The sequence below is a fragment of the Colletotrichum aenigma genome, assembly GCF_013390185.1.
Source record: "Colletotrichum aenigma strain Cg56 chromosome Unknown KSG_Cg56_contig05, whole genome shotgun sequence".
Taxonomy (NCBI): Eukaryota; Fungi; Ascomycota; class Sordariomycetes; order Glomerellales; family Glomerellaceae; genus Colletotrichum; species Colletotrichum aenigma.
The window spans coordinates 2,308,734-2,325,464 of NW_023500911.1; the positions used below are offsets into that span (position 1 = coordinate 2,308,734).

At 54.7% G+C, this 16,731-nt stretch overlaps 3 protein-coding genes across 3 annotated transcripts; 2 read left to right on the forward strand and 1 right to left on the reverse strand.

Moving 5' to 3' along the window:
• Positions 1–1,578: 1,578 nt before the first annotated feature.
• Positions 1,579–3,174, reverse strand: CGCA056_v008292 (uncharacterized protein; the record flags this gene model as incomplete). Its single annotated transcript, XM_037323539.1, has 1 exon — positions 1,579–3,174. The coding sequence occupies one exon, from the start codon at positions 3,172–3,174 to the stop codon at positions 1,579–1,581; it is 1,596 nt and encodes a 531-aa protein (XP_037178111.1).
• Positions 3,175–7,641: 4,467 nt separating this feature from the next.
• Positions 7,642–10,414, forward strand: RSN1-2 (Uncharacterized protein; the record flags this gene model as incomplete). The annotated part of the gene is made up of 3 exons (XM_037323540.1): positions 7,642–7,844; positions 7,902–9,529; positions 9,585–10,414. 3 exons carry the CDS (start codon positions 7,642–7,644, stop codon positions 10,412–10,414), a joined length of 2,661 nt encoding a protein of 886 aa, XP_037178112.1.
• Positions 10,415–11,319: 905 nt separating this feature from the next.
• CGCA056_v008294 (uncharacterized protein) lies at positions 11,320–14,825 on the forward strand (the record flags this gene model as incomplete). Its single annotated transcript, XM_037323541.1, has 3 exons — positions 11,320–12,109; positions 12,157–13,016; positions 13,065–14,825. The coding sequence occupies 3 exons, from the start codon at positions 11,320–11,322 to the stop codon at positions 14,823–14,825; spliced, it is 3,411 nt and encodes a 1,136-aa protein (XP_037178109.1).
• Positions 14,826–16,731: the final 1,906 nt, after the last annotated feature.

A 16,731-nucleotide genomic window follows, 5' to 3' on the forward strand; every position in this document is an offset into this window, starting at 1 on the left:
CGCCAGTCGTCGATCGTATTTGCAAACCACAGGTATTTCGTATGCCCTCTTTCACTTTCTCTCCAATGGGTGAGATCACAGATCTAGAACGCCGTTTCGTCGTTCAACGAGCAAGCATTCTTTTTTCTTTCTCTGGTTGTCTCCCGTTCGCTTCCCCCTTCGTCGAGGATCGGCTCCAGCTGGGCTACGAAAATGGGCCTCGAAAAATGCTGCGTTGGACAAGAAGAGAAAGGATGGGAAAGAGAAGAAAGCACGGGGCACGCAGCAATGCGGGAAAGAGGAGGCCAGCAAAGCTATGGTGGGCAATCAAGTATGGAGAAAGGGGATCCTCACTGCGAGACCCCGGGCGAACGTTTTGCGTGTGTCGATGGATTAATCTGGATGACGGGACGCTTGCTGGGATGCAAATCGAGGGGTTGGGGGTTGGGGCGGCGGTGGTGTCTGCGGCCTGCGGCTTCGCGGACAGGATGTGGGATGTCAACAAATCGAATGGTCTGGATGACAGGGGTGGCGGGCAAGCAACCAAGCCGGTGTACGTACGCAGTAGCGCGTGAGGGAATAAGAAACCAACCAGACACAGGACTTGAAGAAGGGAGGGAAAAAAAGAAGTGCGGCGTAAGTCTGCCGAGCCACTACTCCGTTCCTCGCTGTCTGTCCAATCGAAAGGGCGGCGCGCACTTCTTCGACGCCGAGCAACTTCTGAACGGGCTAGAACGAAGCAGCAAGAATCGAACGTCCGCGCCGCAAGGTTGTCTGTCTACTTTACTCTAGCGCATTCTTAGGCACCCCCAATCACCAATGACTGGCCGTCAAATGGCATCATGAGGGATTGCCATGCCGCGCCGCCGAAGCAGTTCCTCAGAAATCTGCAGGGTTTTGTTTTGGCGGGCGCCGGTGAACGTCGTCGCCGGGGCAACGACACACTCAGGCAGGTGGGGGATGAATCGGCTCGGGTGGGGTGCGGTGCTTCGGCTACCCGGACCCTTGCTGACCGATTCCGTGCCATGCCGAGATTGTACTAGCCCGCGACCGTCATCCCTGGTGCTGTTCCTTTGTTCCATGTTCCCAATCGTCAATCGTGGGTCGCGCGGCCTTGATTTTCGATCTTTGAGGGGTGGAGGGGAACCAATCTTTTTGGTGGAACTTTGAAGATGGCCGATAACACGGTCGCAACCGCCAACCAAGGGAGTCGCGGCTCATTGCTGCGCACTACCAAACTCTAGGAAATCACATGTTGCACTCTAAGGTAGGGAGGAGAGCCGAAGATTGGTGCCGCTGGTTTGACAAAGGTTGCTTTCTCGAGGGTCATCTTCCGAGTCACTCGTTTGTTGTGTGCTCTTCTGTACGCCACTGTCCAACATTGTCCGATCAACTGGTCCAATTGCCAAGCTACACCAACGCAGCTACGAAAGACACCATCTCTACTCGTCGTCGTGTATTCGTACAAATGATACGATACCCGACTCGCGTGCCACCTAGACAACACCCTTTACGCCACCGTCAAAACATACACAAGACACTTTCTCGGGTTGCCTCCATCACCAAGACCCTCGCACCAGGCTCAGACATACCAAGTCCTCAGTCGCTGACACCCGTGGCAGGCGCGTCCCGAAACATGGCGGCACCTAGAGGCTCCGTCTGCCCCGGCAATGGCGAGTACAGGAACCCTTTGTAGCTCTCCGGCAGGTGCGGCTTGAGCTTTTCTAGCTGCGTCTCCAACTTCTCGAGCTGCTCCATCCGAGCCCTCTGCCCTGCGAGCTCCGCCTCGAGCGCCGCCGCCTTCCTCTCCAGCACCGCGGCGCCGTCCGCGGCCTCCGACGCCGTGTAGTAAGTCTCGAACTTCTCGTTCATGAGCCGGGCCTTCTGCAGCTCCGTCGCGAGCGTCTCGTTATGCTCCCGCATCTTGAACGTCTCCGCGGTCATGTCATGGTGCTTGATCTCCCTCTCGTCCGCTTCCTCGAGCTTGGCGCGGTACTTCTTCTCCCACTCAGACACGCGTGCCGGCCAGGTCGGCGTCACGACCGACACCACCGTCGGGGTGACCTCGATGCGGCGCGTCTGCTGCACCGCCGGGTGCTCGCCGTGCGCGGGGAGCATGAAGATGGTGCTCTTGCCCTTGCCCTGTAGCCGGAAGAAGCGTGTCTTGACGTCGTAGAATACGAGTCCACGGGCGTATAGGTCGCCGCCGCGCTGCTCGTTCCACAGGCGCTCGCCGTACGTGCCGTTTGCCTCGTAGATCTGCTGCTTGATCTTGATCTGTGCCTCCTGGCGGTCCAACGCGCGGTGCAGGTGGTCAAAGACGTCGTCGCCGGCGTTGGCCAGGATCCATTTGTCCTGCGGGTACGCGACCTCCCTGCCCGAGGCGCCGTCCGGGCCGACCTTGGAGAGCATCTGCATCGGCACAGCGGCCTCGCCGGCGGTCACGTCGAGGACGTTGGCGTAGCTGAGCTCGAGGTCATGCATGCGGGCCACGAGGTGCTGGGCGAATAGGAGGAATTGGCCGAGCAGGCTGTTGCGGACCGCGACCATATCCTTGGCGTCGGCCGCAGAGTCAGTCGGGAGGAGGGACATGAGGCCGCCCGTGGCGCTGTACTCGTGATCGAGCATCTCGAGGCACTCGTTGGCGTGCATGGCGAGGGCGCTGTGCGAGGCGTAGGGGCGCAGCTTCGTCTTTCCTTCCTCCGGTGGGGAGAATTTCTGGAGGGGGCAGTGATGCTCGGTGCCCCTGGTATCGGACTGTCTCGCGACGACGTTCATGAGGTCCGTCAGGGGCTTGTTATGCCACTCGTCATCGCTCTCGTAGGGCATGCTCAGGTCGTTGAGCCAGTCAAAAGCTTCGTTGTCGCGGAACGACTTGTAGATACGTCCGTCGGCGTTGTTCTTGTTGTCGACTTCGGCGTATTGGCTCGAGATTGTGATCTGAGAGATGAGGACGGCGAGCGACTGAGCATGCTGCTTGAGGGCAAGCAGGGTCGGAGGGACTCCATGCGTTGAGAGGTAACCGCAATTGACATGATCCAGGAGCTGGAGGTCGCAGGGGTTGTCGTGTCCAGTGACATAGCCGCCTCTGTTGATGATCTCTTCCGTGTAGCGTGACTGGTACCCGTGAGCATATGGTGTCTTCTCCACGTAGCCTGGATGGGGCTCGCGATGGCCATGGTCGTAAGTAGACATTGTGAGAAAAACGTGGACAGTTGGAAGTGCTTCGACTAAACCAGGGATGATGTCAGACGAGAAAGTGAGTCCATTTGCGCCCAAAGAGACCTGAGGCTGGGGAGAGTCGCCATTTTGAAAAACCTCTCTTCATTGCCTTCTTTACTTCTCAAGGGTTGAGACCATCTGATCGGTGCTGCAAATCCCAGCAAACGGGACAAAGAAGCCATTGCGATCTTTGAACCCCAAGCTATGGACAGGACGAACAATAGCAACACGTCTCTATGAAGCAATCAACGGCCACGCCCATTTGAGGAATAATAGCAAGGGCTAATGCGACCGGCGAAGCTGCGGAAGGATGAGACAATAGAATCAAATGTAAGCAAAGATTGCCTACAGCAGCTCTTTCAGCAACGCCCTGCAAGGGAGAATGTCGTCTTTGTGCTTGTGGAATACGAATGACCATGTAAATGGAAGGTCATGTTCATCATTGCAAGTGGCTGCCTGAATTTGCATTGATTTTACCTCCCAGCCTAGGTCGAGGCTACGTCAGAAATCTAGAACTGCTCAAAGATGGTGGGATAACTCATTAGGCAGCTTTGGGGACACATTCCCATGAGCAATATGCAAGTCATCTCAACGCTGGTCAACTGAACGCCACTCGCGCAGGAATAGAACGACGATCGACCCGATCAGGATATAATCGAGAACCAGCGATCCGCCGACCCCAGATAGCCGTCCTCGTGCTGCGCACGATCCCCGGAAATCTGGTCGTCAACGGCTAAACAACGTGGCACCGACGAGAGGGACATGCCGCGATAGTCGATGGTTGGTCGGCGAATAGAGATATGGCAGGTGTCGGTGCTGATTTATCCGGACTTCTCAAATGAAGCATTCGAATAGAGTTTAGAACGGCCGCCAAGGTTTGCAACGGAGAGGTCCGCCATTGGGGCGAAGTTCGCCGGGATATTTGATGAAGGGGGTTGATAACAGCATGGGGCCTGGGCCGGTCGAAATGCGGTCTCTCAGCTGGGAAGGACACACAGAACGGCGCACGCGACGGTAAATCTGCAAGAGGTGCAGCACATCCAGCTGTACAAGCATGGCAAGAGATGCAGCAGAGTCTGCCGAGGATTGCAATTTACGCCGATAGGGCAGCTAGTGTTTCTGCCAGATGACACTGTTATGGCTGTTTAGACTGGGCGAGTCCCATTCCAAACTGCGCGCCCTCCCGCCGACCGCACAAGACACTGGAAACAAACGATGGCAAAGGCGAAACGGTGTAACCGACCGGACGGCCACATCGCCAGGGCAGCGGGCGGCTACTGTCGCCCGTTGTCGCGCAAATAGTGGCAGTGACTCGCGGGCTGTCTGATTCTCAGGTGGGCTATCGGTTGTGGCCCTCACAAGTTTGTTTCTCGTGGCTGTTTGCAGGCTGGTCCAGCGTCTTTTTCAGCGTCCAATTTCCTTTGGCAGCTGAACAGGGGTCTGAGGAAAAACTGTCTGTCGATAGTAGCAAGGGAACGGGTGCCAGAATGTGGAGGATTTGAGATTTTCTCCATGAGTAGCGCCGATGAAAGCGCAACCAGACTGCCGGAAGCGGTTTGGCACTTTGACCATGGCCGCTAGTTTTAGGACGCCGGTGGGCAAAATTCGAAGCATTCCAGAGCGGGAAATTGGCCTTGTCGATGGAGCGAGGAGCGGTGTTGTAGGTTGCACAGATCCCATTTCCCATCCACCGCCCCAATGCCAGACGAAGACCGGCGCAGCTGTCGCCGGTTATTCGTGCCGGCACGGTTGGAGTCCGGGTGATGGTAAACGACTATTCGCAGAGAGAGCGCATCGATGTTGGCATTGGCATCTCGATGACGCTTGTACGTAGCTGCCCAGCCGGCTGGTGCTGAGGCCGTTGGTCTGGGGCCGCCGATTGTTTGTCAAATTTGCGATAGTGCGGCGATGTTTTCAACAGAGATGCGCAAGAGCCGCGTGGAAGTGCGTGGTGAGTGGTGCGTGTCGCGGTACGCATATCCAGGGCAGAAAAAAAAAAAAAAGAAAAAAACCCACGGGCAGGTTGCGTCAGTGGGTGGAATTGGTTTCTCATGCGTTGCTTTCCCCGGGGGAGGCCAAGACAGGTTGATGTCACTCGTCCGTCGTTACTGCCGTGTGGCTGCGGTTGGGTCGGTGCTGGCTTCCATTCGTCTCGGGTGAAAGACGAGCGGCAACATCGAAACGCATTCAATGGTTGTCGGCAGCGCGCGAAAGACAGGTCGTCTCAATTGGCGTGGCTCAGTAGCCAGCCTCTCGGCCACGAGCGACACATCCAGGGCCCTTGCTTAACTGCGACGAGCCCTGCAGCGAGAGGAGTCGACGTCCAGATTTTGGGTGGTGAAAAAACCTGGAAGTCTGGCCCTGCGCATTTCTGTCTGCCGGGGTCCGGTGCAACTCTGCCGGCGGACGACAGCCGGTTCGGGTGGATCACGGTGTTTCCGGTGAGGATTTGGCGCGAATCAGGGCAGAAAAATGAAAGATGACTGTGGGATGTAGAGTGTGCAGAAGTTGGCAACGGCGACAAACCGGACGAACACATCGGATGGTTGAGACGTCTGAATGTCGATATCGGCAGCAGGCGCTACCTTAGGTACGGACGGAGGCCGCCAAGAGGAAGTTACCCGACCTTACCTTAGCACTGAGAAAAACTCTACGGCGGAAGGTAGGCAGTGTGTTCGGCGGCGGCAGCACCGCCCACTCTTGCTGGCAAACTGCAGTCGCAAAGGTTAAGGGCGGTTTCCAATTGCAAATGTAGTGGCCAATCAGAGGGACAGTATGCAGCGTTCAGCCGGCCCACAACACCTCGACTGGCCAGGATTCGTCGATGGTGGGCGCGGTCTCCACCAGATGGCCAGTGCATTGCCGTTCCCAGGCGCATCGACGCCAGGAAGTTGCCAGGGAGCACACCCAGTCTTACTCTTGCAGCTGCAGCAGCTGGGTTCAACCACCTTCGCACCTCCCCAAATGCTGCTGCCCCTGTCTGGTGGAACCCCCCTCTTCGAGTCTTGGTGCCATGCCGTAGCTGCACATTGAGGTGGACGATTGTCGAGCCGAGTTGGCGCTGCAGAGATGCGTCATAGGCGGTTGCTGCCCTGCCATCAGCCATGGAAGCTCTCCTCACTTTCTCTGCCTCTGCTGTCTCTACCGGCCCTGGACCTGGAACACACCATCCCGCGCCTCAGCTCTTGTATCCCTCCCCTTTACGGATACTGCATACTGCTGCGACTCGACCAAGGTACGCTGTTCAGGCATGTTGGCATGTGGCATGTGGTGTGTGGATGTGTGGATGTGTGGATGTGTGGATGTGTTCCTGTATTCCTCTCTCTGTGTTCACTTCGTGAAAAAAACAACAAAAAAAACAGGGGTCCCAGATTTGAGTATCCCATCCTCGTCCGGTTGGCCTCTTTTCGGCCGGTGAAGGACCCTTCGAAATAAGAATAAGGGACAGGACCCCTCTTCAGCCCAAGAAATTCCGTCTCAAGAAAAGACAGCCCGGCAGACAGGTCCCATACGGTCCCATACGGTCCCATAACGTACATTCCCCGTCGAGAAGTCGTCAGGCACCACAGGTCCTCCTGCCACCGACTTAATCAACACCGACACCCAGAATCGTCGATCCTCTCCACCGGCTCGCCGTGTCTTTTTTTCTTCCCTCTCTCTTCTGCGTTCTCATAACAACACGGCGCCGACATATCCTCCCTTCCATCACCCGTCAGGACGGATCTCTCCATCGATAGCCTGGCTGTTTCCCGCCAACCCTCGATCGTCAACCACTGCGCACAGAAAAAAAGGAGGCTAACGCACCTCCTAGCGCACTTCCGTGGTTCTGTGGCGTCACCTCCTTTCAGCACGACGAAGGACTGAGACATTGGGAGACGCGCCCAATTTCCTTCCCTCACGTCACTGTTTCTTCTTTCCTGACTTGGGGAGTCCGGCCCAGGTCCAGCCCAGGCCAGCATCACATCCCATTATTGTGCACCGCTGCACCATTGCACCACCACCAACACTTGCACCGCACCACCAGCCCACGCGCTCCACGCCACAAAGCTCTGGGCAGGTTGGCGAGCTCGTCGCTTGTGCAACTGATCGACATCGACCTATCTGCTCTAATCGGGCATCGTGCCATCTCTCATCTGGGGACTAGGGACCAACTCCCGGTTTTTCAACACCCACAGAAACACACATATCATCCCGTTCTCTCCCCTCCCCCCCCCCCCCTCCAGCTACAGCCCCTGTCCCTTCTTGCTCTTCCAAGTCCCTTCCGTTGTCTCTCCACGAGGCGCCTATTTCCCTGTTTAATACCCGACTTGGCCCCAGGGACCCCCACCATCAACTCTCCCGTCTTTGGACGTCTCTTTTTCCTCTTCAACCACAACTCCTAGAACACCACTGCACCTTCCCGTCGAACTAAAGGCGACTCAATTCGCCAACACCGTCGCCATGTCGTCCGCCGCGAATACCACAACGGACAACCAGGGCGAGGCCCGCAATGACACTTCCGGCAGCTCTCTGTCGGGCATGGTTTCGACCCTGGCTGTCTGCGCTCCTATCGCCGGTGTCTACTTGGTAATCTTTTTGATTCTGCGCCGCAGCCAGCGTAGATTCTATGCCCCAAGAACCTATCTGGGCAGTTTGCGTGAGAGGTAATGCCCATTGCGTGGAACTCGTAACTTGACGGCAGTGGACTAACATCGTCACAGCGAACGAACACCAAGCCTACCCAGTGGTATCCTAAACTGGTTCGCGAGCTTCTGGAAAATCCCCGATGTCTACGCCCTCAAGCACCAGTCTCTTGATTCCTACCTTTTTCTCCGATTTTTGCGCCTGTGCGCCTCCATCTGTCTAGTTGGTCTCGGCATGACATGGCCCATCCTCTTTCCCATCAACGCTACTGGTGGTAACAATGCAAGCCAACTTGATGTCCTCACGTACAGCAACATCGACGTCAGCCAATCTTCAGGTCTCAATCGTCTATATGCGCACGCCTTGGTCGGCTGGCTCTTCTACGGCTTCGTCATGTATCTCATTATGCGCGAGTGCATCTTCTACATCAACCTGCGCCAGGCCTTCCTGCTCTCGCCCACCTACTCCAAGCGCATTTCGTCGCGAACTGTTCTCTTCACCTCCGTGCCCGAAGAATACCTCGACGAACACCGACTCAAGAAGCTGTTCAGCGACTCGGTCAAGAGAATTTGGATCACTGGAGACACTGAAAAGCTGGACGATTTGGTGGAGGAGCGTGACAAGGTTGCCATGAAGCTGGAGAAGGCCCAGGTCAAGCTCATCAAATTGGTCAACGCGGCCCGCCTCAAGGCTATCAAGAAGGGTGCCTCTTCCGAGAAGACTCCCGCTCAAGACGCCGAGACGGCCGATGCTGCTACCAAGTGGATTCCTCAGAAGAAGCGTCCTACACACAGACTCGGCCCCCTGGGACTGGTCGGAAAGAAGGTTGACACGATCGACTGGTGCCGATCCGAGTTGCAGCGTCTTATTCCCGCCGTCGAAGCCGCCCAGGCCGATTACCGTGCCGGAAAGGCCAAGAAGATTCCTGCCGTTTTTGTCGAGTTCTTCACCCAGTCCGACGCCCAGGCTGCGTACCAGGTCACCACTCACCACCAGGCTCTTCAGATGACCCCCAAGTTCATCGGCATTCAACCCACCGAAGTTATCTGGAAGTCCCTCAGAGTCCCTTGGTGGCAGAGAGTCATTCGCCGCTACGCTGTCATTGCCTTCGTCTCCGCGCTGATTATCTTCTGGGCCATTCCGGTTACTGCGGTTGGTTTCATCGCTCGTGTCGATCAGCTCGAGACATACGCCTTCCTCGCCTGGCTGAAGAAGATCCCCGACGTAATCATGGGTGTTGTCTCTGGTCTTTTGCCTAGTGTGGCACTGTCCATTCTGATGTCCTTGGTCCCCGTCATCATGCGCCTCTGCGCCCGTCTGGCCGGAGAACCTTCGAACTCCAGAGTCGAGTTGTTCACCCAGAACGCCTACTACTGGTTCCAGCTTATCCAGGTCTTCCTGATTACAACCATCTCTCAATCGGCCTTGGCTGCTGTCATTCAAATCAGCCAGAACCCGACCTCCATCTTCTCAACCCTGTCCGAGGCTTTGCCCAAGTCGTCCAGCTTCTACATCAGCTACTTCATCGTCCAGGGTATCACGTTGGCAGTCGGTACGATGACTCAAGTGGTCGCGTTCGCCATCTTCGTGGTGCTTCTGAAGTTCCTCACCAACACTCCCAGAGCTCTCTACGTGAAGTGGTCCACACTGGCGGCGATCTCCTGGGGAAGTGTACTGCCGGTTTACACCATGATTGCTGTTATCAGTAAGTTTTTGATCATTCCTCCTATGGTAATGCTATGTACTAATCTCATCCATAGGCATCACGTATGCTATCATTGCGCCGCTCATGCTCTTCTTCTCCACCATCGGTATGGGACTGTTCTACTTGGCTTACAGGTACAACATTCTGTTTGTCACCGACACCAAGATCGACACGAGAGGTCTCCTCTACCCTCGTGCTCTCAAGCAGCTCTTCGCAGGCGTCTACCTGGCTGAGGTCTGCTTGGTTGGTCTTTTCGCCGTTTCGAAAGCCATTGGACCTCTCATCCTCATGATCGTCTTTCTCATCTTCTCCGTTCTCTTCCACATTACTCTCAACAGCGTCCTGGACCCGTTGCTGTACACTTTGCCGCGTTCTCTCCAGGTCGAGGAGGAATCTTTGAACTCCAACGTTGATGATATTGACCGCAAGGATTCTGGCAGAGGCGTTTCCGAGGAGGATGGCCAGAACGGCACCTCAAGCAACCCGTTCAAGAAGATTGCCAACGTTAAGAACTTCAGCCCGGGAGGAGAGGAGAATCAGGTGGAGATGGAGGGTGGCAACATCGTTACCCGCTTCCTCAAGCCTTGGGTCTTTGCCAACTACACGCACCTTCGCCAGCTCGTGCCTCGCGATGAGGCCAGTGTCGACGAGTTGTACCCTGGTAACATCCAGGACAACGCCTACTACCCGCCTTCCGTCTCCAGCCTTCCCCCACTCCTTTGGATCCCTGAGGATGGTGCTGGAGTATCCAAGCACGAGATTGCGCAGACGAGCAAGATCATCCCCATCACCGATGAGGGATGTCAGTTGGATGAGAAGAACAAGTTGGTGTGGGATTCCGAGGGAGCCAGACCTCCCATCTGGGACGAGAAGATTTACTACTAAGCTGCATGCTTATTCAACACTTGTAAACCACTTTTGATACCCGAGGGAGTTTGAGCTCTCATTAATCACTGATCCGGTTTGGATCGCCTCTTCTATGTAGTTGTGTAATGAGATTGATGAAACCCTTGCTCAAGATGAAATATTTGTGATTGCTGCGGAGACCCTCAAGCGTATTTGATTTGTTGTTGATTCCTTCGCAGTACTGCGGCTGGTGGCGCTCTGGACGGCTTGGATAGTCAAATAAAACTTCCCAAGCACTACACGATTTTGGCTCGCCTCATCAATACTCCGTAGCTAGGCACACGAATAATCCCACGGCGTGATCCAGGTCAGAGGCGGAAACCGAAGGTTGTTTATTTGTGTGGTGACAACAATGAGAATGGCGCAAAGAATCACTAGAATCTCGCACCAGAGCTTGAAGCAGCGTGTTGGTGCTGGACACGACCCGTAACCTCAGGACCACTAGGAACTGAAACCAGGTTGGCGGCTGAGAAGGAAGACCACACTGAGTATTGGTCACATTCTGAATCGTCTTCTGTCCTTTTTTTTTTTTTTTTTTTTTTTGGTTCTCTCGGCGCATTCCAACTTCGTCCTTCTCATCGCCAACTTCACCACATCGACGGTGCCAGCAACAAGTCAACCTGGCTGCCCCATCCTCCTTCTCGCCGCGACGAGCTGTTTCTATTTTGTATGTTTTGCTCTACTTGCACAGCCTCAAAATAATTACTGCAGGAAGAAAAGGGCTTTGCGGGGCTTTCTCTCCTTCTCATCTACCGGCATCTCGACTTTCTCCGTCGGCAGGGTCTTCGCAACCTCGCTGGCAACTGTCCATTGAGGTCGCTCGGATGGCAGTCTCAATCGCGGATCCTGGCAAAAGTCCAGGCCAGGAAGGAACTCTCGCCACTATGGCCACCCCACCCCACCCTCCACCTTCCTCTTTGTCCCACCCCTCTTCTCACGGACGCGGAACCGCGCTTTCGCGCCCCCAGCCGCTGCCGTTGTACGAGCAAACGACTCCAACCAAAGCGTCAATCGCTGGTATATCCCACAACATCACACGCACGCAGCAGTCGCCGTCGGCGAAATCGCGACTTTCCAGTCTCGCCGCGCTCATCAACCGAAACGAAAAGGATAGCCGACAAAATCCTGCGATGGCCGAGGCCCTTCTGGGCCTGGCGCCCTCGTCTTACGGCGACGCGCTGAGCGACAAGTTCTCGATCGCGAAACCCGAAGACCTCCCCGCACAGCTTCAACAAGACCTCGAGACGAAGAGAACACCCACGCGATGCGAGCATGTTTCCGTGACATTGGACGTCCCCTCGACTGTCGAGTTCGCGATCCGCGAGAGCGATGGCGACGCCCAGGAAAACATCGACATGGCCCTGAGCGGCTTCCGCTCCCAGACTGTCGAAGGTCAGCAGGTCAAGGTCGTGCGCGCGTACGATGCAATTATCCAGCAGCCGCACGACAATCCAGCGATGCAGCGAGCAGTGGCCAAGCATATCGTCGCTTTGCTGTCGACGGTGGACGAGAGTAATTGGGTGGTCAGAGAGGTGTCGCGAGGTCCATATGGATGGACATTCACGTATATGTGCAAGGATTCGATGGCCATGTGGAATCGCCAAAACGGAAAGACCGCATCCAAGTCGCTCATAGGAGAGTACAGCCAACAGGAGCTCGATCCTGTTATCTCGGGTACGGTCTTTCCCTAATGATCTAGGTTTCTATGCTAACTTGTACAGGCCGCCCAGCTTTCGACTGCCGAGGCACACTGACCATCGCGTTTTCCAAGAACTCGCGAACGATCAACGTCAAGTACGAGCATTCGCCGCTGCACAAGACCGTTGGGGAGATGATTGAGCATTTCCGACCACTACCCCCGGCACCGCCTCCTGTACCTTTGATCCCCGCAGGAGACAAGAAGAAGACCCCCAGAAAACGGAAGGTTGAGTACAACGAAGATGGAACACCCAAGGAGCCAAAGAGAAAGCGAAAGTCGGCGGCCGTCAACGAGGACGGCACTCCTGCGCAGCCAAAGAAGAAGAGGAAGAAGAAGTCAGACGCAAACGCCGCCGAGGCGTCCGCGGATGGCGCTGGTGCAGCGGATTCTACGGTTATGACCAAGGCAGACGCTGCAGTGCAAAGCAACCTCCACTCCCACGCAAATCTCAACGTGCCACCGGCTGAAGCGGCTAGGCGCCGTGAGGTGGCCATCAGAATGTTGAGCGACAACGGAGTGGACCCGGAGACTCTGTCCACGGAGCAATTTAGCATCTTCGCCAACCAGTCTCCAGACCTCCAGAAGGAATCTCTATCTATGCTCGTCAAGTACGGCGCAGAGAGGCTGCGGATCGTGCACCCGAATGACGCCGCTGCGTCTTCGTCAACGAGCGCATCATCAACCCCGCCGCAGCCAGCAGTTCTCGAGGAACCCGCGGCCTCTTCAGAGTCCGAAACCCCGACCAAGGCGACGAAGAAGGCGTCACGGAAATCGAAGACAACCATGGAATTGGAAGAGGAGTTGGTCCCAGCCCCTGAAGGCACCCCAATGAAGATGATCTCCAGAGGCTCTTGTATTGGATGCAGAATCGGCAAGCTTAAGGTGAGGACCTTCGCGAGAGACACCCTTCACCAAACTAACAAGATGCAGTGTGATCGAACAAAGCCTACTTGCGATGTGTGCGAAGAGGAAGGCCGTGACTGCCAGTACCCGCTGGTCAAGAGTGCTGCCACGAAGAAGAAATCTACACTCACGGCCGTTCAGGTTGTTAGTGACGATGAGGACGATGCGGAGGCTGATGCAGAGCCAGAGCCAGAGCCTGTTCCAGAACCACAAGAAGAGCCAGAGCCTGACGACATCGAGACTATCGACTACACATCAAACATGCCCGTCGCTAATATGTTGACTCCCGCAGCCGACACGTCAACCCAGGACTACTTCAATTCGGGACCGAGCGATCTCACGTATGGCCAAGGCTCTTCAAACGACATGGGCCTGTCTCATGCCGTCAACACTTATCCGGAGCCATCAGCCACGGTCTCTTTTACGGATCAGCACGCAGTCACTTCGTCCTATACGCAATCTGCGCTGACGCAAACTGCGAACTACACTCAGCCGACTATGAACACCACATCATATACCCAGCCAGCCGTCGCTGAGACCGTGAGTTACACGCAACCCGCGACTAAGAGCCCAAAGGCTTCGCGTACTTCTACAGCCACAAGGCGGAGTCTGCCGTCCGGAGCTAGAACCTCTACGACGGAGAGTGCTGTCCCACTTCCCAGCTACGCGCAGAACTGGGCGACATCGCCGCCAAAGGCGCCAGCAAATACTGTGTCTCCAACGATGACTACCAGGCAACAGCCCCGCTCAAGCTCAAGGAGGTCTACACAGACCCCAGTTCAAGCCGCTACTCAGCAGTCCAGCTTCAATACTACGCAGCAGACGGCGGCTCATGCTGCTATTCAGCAGCAGCAGCAACAGCACCGCCCATCTCCAACTCCGCAAGTCGCGCAGTCTGCCACACCTGCTCAAGTGTCTCCTTTCCAGGCACCTGTCCAGACAGCTCGAGCTAAGAGCCGAGCGGGACATAGAGCGTCAACGCGGACTCCCGTTAACACTGATCCGCGACCAACTCCGTCTCATCACACGGTGCAGCAGTCCACCACTGTCGATACTCAGCCTATGGGCAACGTGTCTGGCTACAGCAATTACAACACCAAATACTCGGCTACGAGCAACAACAATGCAGCCTCTGACACGAGGCTCGCATACGAGCCTTACACGGCACAAACAACGTCGGCGACCACATCCACCTACCCTTCGTACGACAACACGTACGATCGAAGCAGCACAGCCCAAAATACGAACATTGCGTATACGCCGACCAACAATTCTCGTTCTAGCCAGTACCAGACCCGCAGCTCCCAGTCTTACAACAATACAACTCCGGCTGCCTCCTCTTATTCGCAGACACCGACCACGACCCAGCAACAAACCGCGTCCTTGCAGTCGTTTAACATGCGTGCTTCAGCAGCTGGTACTCACACTCGGTCGTCGTCAAATAAATACCAACAGCAGCAGCAGCAGCAATCACAACAGCAACAGCCGCAGCAGACGCAATCTTACGGCTCTTACTCGTCGCAGACGCAACAACAGTCGGCTCAGCCGGACCAGCACAGTTGGTACGGCTTTGGTTCAAGCACGACGTCATCCACGCCTGCCAATGCAGCAGGAGGATACGGCACTAGAAGCAGCACGTCCAACAGCTACGGAAGCGGGACTGCTAATGCCAGTCAGGCATATCAGCAGCAGCAGCATTACGGAGGGCTCAACATGTCGGGCCACAATTACACAGGAACTGACAACGAGATGTACGAGTTGCTTAAGCTGCACAACTCTGGTCGTTAGTGGCTTCCCGAGGATGACGTTTGACGACTTATTACCCAGCAATGATTTCTGATGCGCACTTACAACCTACATACCCCCATTGTCAGTTTTCGTGGCGGACTATATCTTGCTTTTGTATGGGACTATCAGGGGATAAGGGAGGTGGCCGTGGCTCATGGGCAAATTTTCGGGTCTGAAGGGATGGCTGGAAGCGGCAATATCAGCGTGCTTTGTGGAACGCTCGTCTTGCCAGTTTCTCTTCTTCATAATTGCTCTAGGTTGCAGATAAAACTTCGCAGACGGTGGGCTTATTCTACACGAATGAATGAATGCCTTTTTGCCCAGTACCTGTGCTCCTTTATGCTGATTTTCTCTGGTGACCACTGACGACTTCCTGCATCACCCTCGAGAGTAGGGCTGTCAAGGTCACTCTGGCCGTGGCCCACTATGCCCTCCTCGTTCCTTTGTCTACTTTAAACAGCAATATCTCCAGTACATACTATTTATGATGGTGTAACAAGCCACCCCGCAAGCCACTTCTTTCCAATAATGCCTGCCTCGAAGGCCTACTCAAACACGGCACAAGCTTCTTCTACAACACCTTGATTGGTCTTGTTTCGTTCAATAAGCTCGCCCTAGCGGCCGCTCTAGAGACTGTGACCAAAAAGCAATGGGGCAAGAGATTGTCGAGGAGAGACTGGATCCTGGGCGAGGGGCGAAGTCAAGCAGCCAAATTTCAATCTTGCCGACGAACTTGGCAAAATAGTCGTAGTCAGACTAGAAGGGTTGCGGGGGGCTACGCCGTAACTTCAAGCTCATTATGTTCCAGCATTTGGATTTTGGTTTTTATGACGATGTGCAATGACCGCATTTTGAAAGACTCCTGCTATCGGGGCGAACATTTACAGCTGACCAGGCGGAAAGTTGCATACATCACATATTTTACTTACGCACACTTATTACTCTATTGTCTTGGATACGTCTGCGAAGCCACTGGACTGGGCACTGACCGAGGTGCTTTTACTGCTTTTTCCCCTACTGTGAAAACCCCTACTGGGTGGGCTCGTAAATTCCTCAACATTACTCTATTTTCTTATAAAAGAAATGCATGTGAAAATTGAAGGCTTATTCTGACCATTACTAGTATCCCTGCTATCGTCGTAATCTTCATCGCTATTGTTTCTATCTTCGCTGTATGATCACTATCCGCCCGGACAGAACCAGCTTTTTGAAAGAGCACTGTGTTGAGTCATTCTGGTGGTTACGGCTTACGTTGAACGTGGAGTGAAGTTCGCTCTTTAGCGGTGTCAACAGCTGGGATAATCTCAAGCCCGCGCTTTTTCTTAACCTTGAACTCTTCGACATTTTTTGACCTATGATAGCAGCCCCGATTTCTGAGGAGCAGACCGTATATTACCTATGAGTTGCTTTCATGTGGGCCTCCAAGATAAGTCTCCTGGCTAAGCTGTGCAAAGACGAAACCCATGATTCAATATCCCGAATTTGATTCCATTTCCAAACAATTTGGGCATTCGAGGCTGTACTATCTTTCTGTACAGTATTGCAAATTACATAATTAAGGAGAGTGTTGGGAAGCAAGTGGAACAGATATTTTTCCTGCTAACGATGGTCCATCTTCACAAGCCGTTCAAAAGCCTGGTCGCTCTCGTCATCAAGATTACCGTGATCACCCGGTATCTGTGATCGAACGCGTCTTGCCTCCTGCCTCTGATACTCAGATTCCTCTCCCCGCCCAGAGTCTAGCGAAAGAGCTTTGGAGTATGCATGGATACATCGGCAAAGAATGCCAATTGGTACTTTCACGAGTTTACCAATAGTCGCTGCTCTCTCCGTTTCGTTTCTGCATGTGAATATCAGCATCTTGAAATAGAGTCTAGACATATTTTGCTCACATGGCATCTTGAAC